Below are 12,248 nucleotides of genomic sequence, written 5' to 3' on the forward strand. Positions count from 1 at the left end.
TGAAAGACACGGAGAAGCTCTGTCTGGTTGAGGGGCGACTGCTGAGTCAGATGATAATTCTCAGTGGGTTGTAACCATTAAGATATGATGAGATTCACATTTAATGTCATTGTTTTGTATTTATATTTCACATGGCGAAATAGATACGATGGTCAACTTATGGATTTCCCCTGATGTTATTATTTTAAGCAGCTTATTTTACTTTAATTATACTGAAATGGTTTATAGATATTTTGTTCGGCAATGTGCGCCCTCTATAGATGGTGTGAGCGTTGACGAAAATGGCGTGACACAGAGAAAGGCCTCAGTCATTGACCTCAGTCTCGCTCCAAATATCGGACACGTCAGTAGATTAGTGGGATCTGAAACAAAAAAAAATATTTCCCCGTTTTTTTATAGATTTTTCTACTAATATATATATATATATATTTTTAAAGCATCAGTGAACTAGAACATCTTTGAGGACTTCTTTTGTTTTTGGGATCAAGGCCATGAGCTTTATTATTTTGCTTTGTCAAAAAGAATTGAAATAACGGTTGTGGCCGTGGTGACTGAAAGGAAGGAATGAACATCAACCAAAGTACCTCGTCAGAATAAAATTAAAACATGAAGTGAGGAGATGAAAAGAAAAGAGAAAAATATGTAGCTGAATTTAAAGACTTTGAATTTAGAGAGGTGTGGGCAGTTAGAATAGTCTTTTATGTCACTTTTCCACGATACAGTAGTGGCATGGCTCGGCACTACTTTTTTCCACTTTTTTCCGCTTTTCCATTAGGAACATTACCTAGTGCTTGTTTTAGTACCTGCTCTTGTGAGGTTCCAAGCGAGCTGAGTCAATACTAAATGTGACGTCGGCAGACTGACGGTTTGGCTAATTGGCAGAGAGTGTTGACACTGGAAGAGTCATGAGCGCGGCATCCCACACACAAATCGAACCAAACAATGCCAAACTGTAAAAATAGGTAAAAATCACATTTATCAAGGAAATTTCTTAATATTTAACAGAGGAGGCCGCATCACAACCCTTTCCAAAGTATTTCAGTGAGTGAGTTTGTGCTCCAGTCATGCAGGAAATACTGAATGAATCCTTTTAAATCAACTGATTCTAATGATTCAGTACACCAAAAATAACTGCTTTCTCGTCACTATTTTGTTTGTTTGTGTCGCGTATAAAATGACATCATGGTATTTTCGCGCAGCTGAGGAATGGCGACTCCGCCCATGTTGTGGTGGTACTATAGTAATGGGAAATCTTCCCAGATTGTGTACAGTTCAGCTGTGCTCACAGTGTGCAGTGGAAAAGATTCATTAGAGTCTGATACTGCAATTCACAAGGGTGTCTCATGTAGAGAAATGAGAATCCTCCTGTGTACAGCTGCTTTGTACTTTGATATATTTAGGGTTGGGGAAGTTGATGATTGCTGCAGACCAGGGGAGATTTATTTAAAGAAAGTCTCTCTGCTTCGTTGGTCTAGTTAGATCCCTTATCTTTGTTTCCTCTCTTTTAAAAACGTGGGTCCTTTGCCATATCTCTGGTTCACTTTCATGTCATTCACCTTTCGTTTGACATAATTATGTTCATGGGCATGTCTGGCAATGAGTGTCGCTCACCTGCAGCCACCAGGACCCAACGAGTGAAAGCCGGCCTGACACTTGTCACACTTCTCCCCTGCTACGCCGACCCGGCACACACACTTCCCTTCTTCATCGCACTGCAGACTCACCGAGCCTGAAAGGCACAGGAGATGGACGGTGTAAGAAAAAAAAAAAAAAGAGAATGAAAAGAAGGTGAAGGTGAAAGAAAGAAATTACATGGAATACGTCAATACTAATTAATAGTCTGTTACAGTACGTGCTCATGTTGGAAAAACTCAAGATAACCTTGCATACACAGTAGCTGACACACTGAATTGTGAGTTAATGGAGGAAAAAGCTCCACTGGGGCATTGTGAACATGAAAGAAAAGGAAGCCTGATGGAGGGTGTTTTAACCTTTGATCAATATAATGCACTCCAGCAGCTCTGCGCAATCACCTGACACTATTTAGGAAACTGAGGAAAAGATAGCTAATGCACTACTCATTTCTCCCTCTGGTTTTTCTCTCTTTACCCACAGGATAGTGAGTGTCATTATGTCCCAAACGTTGGACGTCCAGTCGTCTAAAATTAGACTCGGTGTTTAATGAGCACCGAGTCTCTTCACTGATAACATTCAGTGAGTCAACAAGATCAATTTACAGCAGCTGGGCTTAAAGTCATTGATTTCTTTAACAGTCATTTGGGAAGCCAAGGTGATTAATCTGATGAGATGTGTGAGACATGAGAGGAACAAGAGTTTATAAATTATGGATTGGGAGAGATTCTGCTCTGAGGCGAGGTTTGACAGTGCAGTACAGTGTACGAGTTGGACTAAATATTAAAGTAATGCTGTTAATGATTTATAAACTTTGGCTATAAAAGTTGCATCAATTAATCCTTTCAGTCGTTTTCGCCTGTAGCTAAATCTTGCTTATGGTGTTATTGTGCCAATACAGCATTCCATTTTAACCGTTATTAAATTTGCTCATACCAGGGAAAAAGAAGTGCAGTGATTAATAACATAGGAAGGGATTACAATTATGATTCTTACATCATTATCAAAATATATCTGCATCTTACCATTGATGTTGCAGTTGCAGGGAAGGCAAGGCTCTTGTGACGATTCCCTGTGGTGATTCTCTCTGCAGCGCTCACAATGGGGCCCGTCGGTGTTGTCTCGGCAGCTGACGCAGCGCCCCCCACTGCCCGTGCTGCGGTACTGCTCCGTGTCGAACACGCACTCCTCTGATCTCCCACTGCAATTACACTCTGCATGCGAGGAAAAGAAGAGAAAGAGCAAGAGGTCAAGTGAGCGTCGACTTGAAGAACGAGGAAAGAGCAGCCACAGGGGAAGAAAGCAGGCAGAGGAGGCAACGAGGTAAAAAAAAAAGAAAGAAAAAAAAAGGAGGAAGACGGAAATAGACAAAGAGGAGAGGCAGAGGGAGGGTGGATGTGTGAGAGAGATTATGTGTTCTGGGATTGAATCATAATTTAGAGGCTCGTTGCTAATCTCATTTCACACAGGCCTAATGAGGAGCCAATCGGCTGTCAGGGGGCACTTAGATAACAGTAATTCATGTTTATACAAGAGCAAATTACTCAGCTGATAACACACCATCACAGCTCTCATACCCCTCACATCAAATCCCTCCATAGTTTACCGGTTACCCCGAGGAGGGATTTAGGTAAAATTGCCCATTTTATTATGAATCAAGATGTCTGTTGTGCTGGTAATAAGTATATGTTTATTGCTTCTTGTTAATAAGGAGTCTGAGCAGGTTCACCTTATTTGAAATGAGAAAAATGTCCTCAAGTTGCTTTGAACCCAAACGTAGAAACTTGGAATTAGTGAAGGGAAAAGAGGTTAACGTAAAATAACATACAGTTCTCTGTTTTATGTGGCTTAAACTAATTATGCTGACATTAAATTAAGTAAATAAGGTTGTGGATTTTGTATTTGGACTCCCAAATAGGTTAGCGAACAATGCTATTTACATATGCAGGATGAGCATTTACACACTGACATTCAGACTCCCGTTAGCTCTGCTGGGGATTTGACTCTTTAACTGCTAAACTCTGTCTTAATAATAATAATAATAATAATAATAATAAACAATAAAATTCCAAACTGCAGCCTTGTTATTTGTTCAATGTTCTTTCATTGTGTGGAGTCATTTGTACATTTTTCAGCATTTTTGCACTTATCTTATCCACTTACCGTCTGTACTCGATTTAAATGATACGCCGTTGTTTCGTATGATTGTGTTTTTGTTGCTTTTCATGATTGTGTTTTTATCTATTGTGCCTTTTTTTCTCTTGATGTCTTTTTTTCATATTCGGCATCATTAAAAAAAAAACGAAAAAGAAAAAAGAGGGTCTTCCTCAACTGATTGCTGAGTTTTTAAATAAAGTTTACATGAGTAAATAAAACACTTGGGTTAAAGAAAGCAATGGAACAATTTGAGCAATACAAGTATTTAATAAAATTAACTTGTTCATCTAATACTCTTTGTTTTTCACTATATCTCCTGTACTGACAACAGAGAAGTTCTGAGCCCTGAAACTAAAGATGGAGGAATTATGTTGATTGTTCACAATGAGCGACTTTTTCTCATTACACATGGTCATTTGAGCCATTGTGAAGTCAGAAATAGTTACTGATCTGGATTGAATTACTCCTGGAAGTGCAGGTCTGATGAATAAACTGAGAAGCAGTATGTGCATAGCTTGAAATAGTATTTTGATCACAACATGCATTATGAAATGTTGAATCCCTTGTTATCACATCTGCAGTCCCTCTGTCCATGAGGCAACAGAACCTGAAGCTGAAATGTGAGGCAAGATGATTTAGGTCTGATTGGCACTGGCAGGCAACTAGTGCACAAACACATCTCAGCAGCTCTACTTTTCAGCCCCCTTCCACTCATATCTTTATCATCCCAGTAAGTTGTGCTGCCACTGGAGGTCAGGCTAAACTGTTAGCCAGGTATAGGACTGCACTGTCAACAGTTGCCTGATTCGCTACAAGATTTCCTTTAGTGGTACAAATGCATGTCGACTCTGAAAGGACCTCATAAAAAGTGATGCAGCCCATGATGTAACGTGTAAAATAGCAAACATTAATACTTTTTTTAAAATCCCTATTGTCTCTACAAAAGGAAAAACTAAGGAACCAGTGTATACACAAAAAAATAATATCGTCACAGTTGATATTCATTTTGTCGGTGTGCAAAAGCTGCCACTGTTCGATAGGGGAGATGGATTAGTGGGCATACACCTTCCCTCTTCATTGCCATCATCTTCAGCCGGTTATTTGACCTAAGGTCCAGGTTGTGGAGGGGGGCAGCAGTCTAAGCAGGGAAGCCCAGACTCTCCTCTCCACGGACATTTCCACCAGGTATTCTGGGGGGGATCAAAAGGCCGGTCAGGTCAGCCGCGAGATTGTAATCTCTCCAGCTGGTCCTGGGTCTGCCCTGGCGTCTCCTCCCAGATCCACTTTCCCTCGCACATTTTTATTTTAAATGTACTGTGCATTTCAAATCCCACATTGGCTGTGTCGACTTCCTTATGTCAGACATTAAGAGACATCCAAGCCATGACAAGCATGTTACAGTGCTGCAGCTTGTTTTCAAACTCGGTAAAAGTTTAAAGGTGGTATACACAAACAGTGCATGCACAGTGTAAAGGGAAGCCAGACCAAACAAATCACATTTTTCAATAGGCTTCACACAAAGACCACTCCACAGCTACACAGCTGTGCAACCTTGTATAGTCGGGGTTTGCCACATTTAAGGGTCTGCCCACAGACAACCACCACTTCCACATGCTGCTTCCATCAATCCTATCCCGGGGACCACACCGCATGTGCAACACTGCCACTGTCGAAGCTCCACACTAGTAAGAAGGCAAACTTTGCTTCGGACTCAAAAGGTTGACTGTAGTTTAGAGTAGGAAGAAGCCGATGACCCCGTTTAATCCCTTAGTTTCTTACCCTGTTGGTATAATAATGCAGGTGGAGTGTTGCTTATGGCAACACATTTTTAAAGTCAAAAAAGTACTGAGCGGTGAATAAAACTGTGGTATTTAAATTTTAATATATAACAAAGCCTGAAGATTAAAACAATTCTGAGATGAGCTAACATTATATCAGCTCATTTTCAGTTTCTCAGTAACATTTATGTGCTGGAAGTGATTTGTTTATCGTCAAGACAGATGGAGATGGCTTCAAACAGGTTGGAATAGGACTAAAAAATACAAAGGAGAAACCCACAAAAAGTCTCAGTTAAGCGAATTCTCCTGCTTAACAAAAAACTTGGTCAATTAGCAATTTAATGACATAAGTGCTTCTTTTCCCTGCCTGCACCAATCCCTCAGTCAGGTTTGACAGTGTTGCTCAACAGAGCCCATTTTCAGATAGGACGCAGCATATACAGTAATTAGGCATTGTTGCATTGCTTATGTTCACTGAAGAATAAACAGAGATAGAATAATAACCAAAAGGTATACAATGCAGCTTTAAGTATTCAGCAACAGTAAGTAAAACTTAAGATTCTGATCAATTCTCAGCTTTTAGCATTGGAATTAATTGTCACTACACATTTTGACCAACTTTACTTGAAGTGATTATATCCACTATAGCAAAACTTCTTTACCCAGTGGCATGAGTGGTCCTAAAGCACTTCAGACTCTTGTTTAAGGCTTTTTAATTACATTTAATTTGATTGCGATGCCCAGCTTTGACTTATTGGACATGTTTATACCCTTGCATTAACATGGATCTTGGGCGATACAATCACAAAAGGCAAAATTATATGTCCCTCCACCTGCATCTATTGTGACCACTATCTGACCGGATATACATTTAAATAAATACATATATCATTGTGAGTTTGCAGGGGCCAAATGTGTTGTTTTTAGCCAGTGCGACAATGACAGGCGAGTCCATTGTCAATGTGTTTGTGTGTGGGAGAGACAGAGGTAGACAGGGAGAGAGAGATACAATGAACAAACAATGTGCTGTGCACAGGTTTACAGTGAAATAAGATTTTCAGGGGGCGGGGGGGGGGGGAATCAATATGTGGCACTCTATGGTGATATTGTAGCAGGCCGACACAAATAAATCAATGTGGGAAACACTGAGAAGTGTAAAAATAGTTTTGGTCCATTATGAAGCTACCAGTAGATGTCAGCAGGCCGAGTAGGAGGTCTCTAAACATGGCTGAGGACACATTTTGCAATCACAAAGCTAAAAAGATGTGCATCCCAGAACGCTCTGAAATCTAGCCTCAGTGATCAGACTTTAAATTCATCGCCCCTCCATTCATTCTCGAGTGCTTTCACAAATTTTGTACTCAGAGCTGTCCACTTGTGATCAGATTGCTCAAGATGCGTGAACAGAACAGGTCTGTGAAAACTATATTTTTCTTATCGCTAGTACTTTGAGACGGCATTGTGAAAAGTTGCATAAAGACACCAGTGTTTCCCATTGATTGATCCTCTATTTTTCGTTTTCTCACTCACTCTTTCTATACAAAAAATGATTGACAATAGTTTCATTTGTCATAGGCAGACAATTGGGAGCACTGGGAGAAATGTTGCTGCATCAGTGAGCTGGTGGACCAAAAAAAAAAAAAATCCATTAAGTTTTTACCATCCTTGGCAGCAAGAACTTGACACAGGATCTGTAGATTCTCTTTTAGCTGTGTGCGTTTCCACAAGGGCCTCGCAAATCTCAGCTGGCAGGAGGACCTCGGCATAGCATTAGCTCTCTTTCTCTGCCCGGTGGAGGTGAAGGAATCCACCATCTTAATGTCTTTTGCCCTTTGTATGAATATTCTTTTTTTCAGGGCTGTTGCAGAGCACTTTGCAAACAGGGACCACAACCCCTGCAGGCGCAATCATTTCTCATTTTTACATCTAATTTGCTGGACAAATGAGATGTCAGACCAGCTAAGAGAGTAGAACATCAGGAGCGATAAGAACCATGCTATGAGGGACCACGCTGAACGTACATCTTTACAACCTTTGCTGCAGTGTTACAGACAAATCAGACCTCCACCTACCTCGCACATTAATCAGCCATCACAACACAATAGGAGTGTTCAAGACTGTAACGCTCTACTCTATTATTTATGATAGCTTCTCTCTGCCAAAGAAAAGTGTCTGTAGTGATATACAGCATTGTCTACAGTATGGTATTTTATATTTTTTATATTTTCTTATACAAACACAGCAAAACAGATGGTTGCTAGAAAATACAGCCACTGTTTCTGGACAGGTCATAACTAGTTTGCTTATTTCCTTACTTAAGACTGATGACGATGCTAATACACCCACACTATTGCCTTCTGTAAAGGTAATAAAGTATGCAGGATAAGATTTAACACAATATAGACTTAAATCTACCTCCACATCTATCATATTTTCACAGAAGGAGTGATGATAGGAGGTTTGGATCATGGACGTTAGATTTATCTGCAGTGTTGTAAACCATACGACTGATATTTGGGGGGAAAAAGTAAATTATTACAGTCTTCCAGTTACAACTATAGCCTTCAATCTTAAATCAGTGGCAAGAAATTATGTGAAGTGTCTGCTTACAGGAAAAGCCTTGGGCTAAGCCGATGACAATGCCAAACAGACGAAAAAAATCATAAACACCTGAGGGGAACCTGCTTAGGATAAAAATGATTTCAGTCTTGAAAGAACGACATCTAATAAAACACACACACAGACAGTCACAATACGGCAGCACAGGACACACTATTGCGCAACCTTTTCGCAAATGACTCGCAACATTAATAATGATGGATTGTGAGTAAAGGCACTACAAAAAAAGTGAAATGTCATAAAAGCACCCCCACCTCCAAGCTTTCATTTACCACCTGCTTCTGTTATTCACACAATACCAACAGATGAGATAGCTGTAGAAATCACACATGATTATCACTTTTTTTTGCTACATATTGTTTTCTATAAGAAAGTGTGAAAATCGACCCAGTCTGCAAAATCAATTTTCAATAAATGCCATTTTGTTTCTTCTTTTTTTTTTCCTGGAACCAGGCAACCACTGCATTCTACAATTAATGGTAGAAAAGGTGTGACAGTCAAACAGTAGTGAGTAAAAGAGAAAGCTTGGAAGTACTCTGTATATCTAAGGTGGGTCACTAATGTCTTACGGCGTTTGCACTTGCTCGCCTCGCCTCACTACGGCACAATTAAGTTGCGTTTCCACTAGCATAGTACCTGGTACCAGGTATTTTTTTAGTACCTGATCTGGTGAGGTTCCAAGCAAGCTGAGGCGATACTATGCGTGATGTCGCCAGGCTGCAAGGCCACTGATTGGTCAGAGTGCTGTCACAGGAAGAGACGTCTGACACAAGAATCGAATGGAACTATAGATCAGTTAAAAAGACTTGACAATCCTAAAAACCTGGGTTAATCTCCAACAATTACCAGGGAAATGTCTAAAATCTCAATATTTAACAGAGGAGTCTGGTGTATTTAGCGACAGCACTGCTGATCGCGAGCGTCTGTGCTCCAGTCATAGAGAAAGTACTGAACAAATAGTTTCAATTAACTGCAGCCGTGAAATGATGATTCCGCCCACGTAGGTAGGTACTTTTTTGTAGTGGAAAACCAACCTAAATTGCGCTGTGGCGAGTCGAGGCAAGCTGGGACCATAGTGCAAAAGGGCCATTATTGCAGAGATGGAGAGAAAACTTACATTAGATTACCCATCAATAGTAACTCAAGCGGGATTATTTGTGTGTATGAATTGCATTTTTTTTTACTCACTGCAATTTCAGACACTGCTTAATGAAGGTTGTCGTTCACCTCACATTACACTATTTAATCCTGTCTTGACATGTAAAATGTTTCACAGATTTGATTTATATCAGCTGCATGCGTTGTAGGAACCCACACATACAGTACATTGCAATCAGATTTAAATGCTATACAGCAGATAGATGATTACAGAGAAACTTGGACACTAACTTGATTCATTTTCTTAAAACAGTGCCAGATGAGCACGACGAAGGGCTCACAATAACAAACACACATGGGCTCACACAGATGGTGCCTCATCAGGGGCAATTTGGACCCAAGGGCTAGGGGATTGAACAACAAGAGTATTTAATTAAATATGCGTCACTTTGTTTTGAGTTTGCAAAGCTCAGGTTTTGTCTGAATCATTTCCTTATTGTTGGATTTCACGGTGTTCTAACCCTCAAAAGGTCACAAGTCTGCGAGGCTTTATTCTCCCCGCTAAATAAATACTTAATTTGCTTGAAAAAGACACTTGACATTTTTGCTGGAAATTTCCGGCTTCCATCAGCACTGACAACAGTCAACATAAATAAACAATATAATCCACATGGTTTAACGTCCTCTCTCGAAATGTCTCTCTTTTGTGCTTCAATAATTGAGGGCGATGGGTTTGTGAATTAGGGGAGGTCTCTTATTTGTGTTGAAAATAAGTTGAAAACAAATCATATTGTAATATCTTAAATCACAATCTTTTACAGGTGCAAGTAAAAACATTTTATAATTATAGATGAATCCATCGACTATTTTCTTGATTAATAGGTGACTTGTTTGGTCTATAAGATGATGGAAAATGTTGCCTTACCTCAAAATGACACCATGCCCACATATTTTGTTTTGTTCAAGCACTAAAAATATTCAGTTTGCTGCCGCAGAGTAGGAAAATTAGTCAAAAAAAGTAATTTAAGAAGCTGAAATCGGGTTGATAGAAATGGAGGATCACGCTATGGCAGTCGAGCAGCAGTGCGGCTTGATTTTTGTTGATTGCTTCGATTTTTACAGCTCCACAACAAACAAAGGAGATGGGAAAAAAAATCTATTTTGTGAATAACAGAATCGGTTTCTTGCTTTTATTTCATATTCAAAGTGTACACAATAGTCACACGTACATTTTTATGTCTTTTGAAGGGTAACTTTCTCTAAACATATTGCTGTTCCATTTGTTTTACAAAGCTGTATGGACAAACAATGCTACAAGAGAAGGAATGATCATGTTTAATAACTCTACACTAAGGCCCCCGTGAATTATGCACGTTCTTGTGGGGGGAGCAAGGGTGAAGTGCGATTTTGCCCTTATAATCAACCCTCAAAATGTAGTGAGCTCTGATGTGGGCTTAAAACGAAGTGGAAGATGACATTACCCATGATGCTTTGCAAATTCAGCAAGCCGGCTGATTTTTTTCAACAAATATGGCAGCCACATCTGCAGAGGTACAATTTTGTTGAAGCATATTTTCGCAAATAAGCATGTTACAATGTCGAAATGTGCTGGAATATGTAAGAAAATAACTGTGAATAACAACAATTTATTAAAGGAGCTAGCTAGTGGCTATTTGTTAAGCGCTCCACCGGTAGAATTGTCTACATGTGACGTAGATTAGCATGTTCACTACGCTAATTTCCATATAGTGGTGTCCCAATTCCATAGGGAAACCACTTCCCTATGAGGGGAATTTACAGTTGAGGGCACTCCAAACCAAGTGGAAATTTCAAGGGGGAGAAATGGGACAGGGCCTTAAACAAAAACTAATCACACAGGGGGATGCGTATACGTACAAAAGAGGAGGAGGAATTATCTTGCTGCCAGTGTGACTAAAGAAATGTATATCACTCATGAGAGCTGGAAGGTTCCACAGTGAATGCAGGCACAGTTGGAATCATGACTTAAGCCATTATGTCTGAATAAAACAAGGAATAGAATAAAAAGTGTTTTGTTAATTTCAGTGTTAAGTGGCGATTTATTTTAATTGTAACGTGCATCTTGAATGTTCTCTCTTTAATTTTCTACAGCCACTGGGGCTACAAGGCAGTGTAATTAAATACATAAAAACGTTGCTAACCAACAGACCTGTCTGTTGTCTATGGCTTGAGGACTTTTTCAGTTAAAAAAAACACCCTCAGACTTCTGTACAGGATATCCATGCAGTCACGGTTACCCTATAGTGTTATAAGTATATCTAAATATTCCTTTTCTTATTTCATCAGAGTCAAACATTTCATGGAGTCAAAGTAGCCTCCATCGACTGTGGAGAGTGTTTTTGCAGCTGCTTCTCCAACTTTGACTTCTAGTGCAACTAATGTCTCAGGCCCCTCAAGCCCACAAAACTTTCAACACTTTGACAGGTCAGACTCTATTCATTAGCATGAAGACATCTCCTCGATAACGAGCGAGTAGAGAGTATTTATTTATTTATTCTAAATTGAACAGCAGCGATAAAACAGCAAAACACTGAATTTTGAAAGTGCTAAACTGGGAAGATGTGCATCACACATTGTGTATTATTATTGTCTGTGTTGGAGCTGCTAAATTCTGGCATACTTACACCTTGATGTTCATCAGTATGTACCGTCACTATTTTCAATAAATAATAATGATTAATAAAAAGGCACATGACTTGTCATGTCCCTAGTGTTTGGTATTATAGTTGTAAAAACACAGCAGTAGCGAGACGGTTGGTAAGTAAATAAGTACTCAGAGCAAGCTGTGTCACAACTTGTGTGTGAAAAACACTATCAATATTTTGAAATATTTACTGATTAGGATATGGAATAAAGCAGTTTTGTCGTGCCAAAATTAAAGTCACGGAATACACCGTCATCAGTTTCAACATCATAAAACGGGGT

At 39.6% G+C, this 12,248-nt stretch overlaps 1 protein-coding gene across 1 annotated transcript in view; it reads right to left on the reverse strand.

Moving 5' to 3' along the window:
- The window catches only part of lamc3 (laminin, gamma 3), a gene marked incomplete at its 5' end in the record, with an annotated part of 105,915 nt that overhangs the window by 67,081 nt on the left and 26,586 nt on the right, over positions 1-12,248 (reverse strand). The window contains 2 exons of the mRNA XM_083890336.1: positions 1,612-1,729; positions 2,658-2,846. Coding sequence (XP_083746462.1) covers positions 1,612-1,729; positions 2,658-2,846 — 307 coding nt within the window. The remainder of the gene's footprint in view (positions 1-1,611; positions 1,730-2,657; positions 2,847-12,248) is intronic.

Source organism: Microchirus variegatus (genome assembly GCF_963457635.1).
Source record: "Microchirus variegatus genome assembly, chromosome: 1".
Classification (NCBI taxonomy): Eukaryota; Metazoa; Chordata; class Actinopteri; order Pleuronectiformes; family Soleidae; genus Microchirus; species Microchirus variegatus.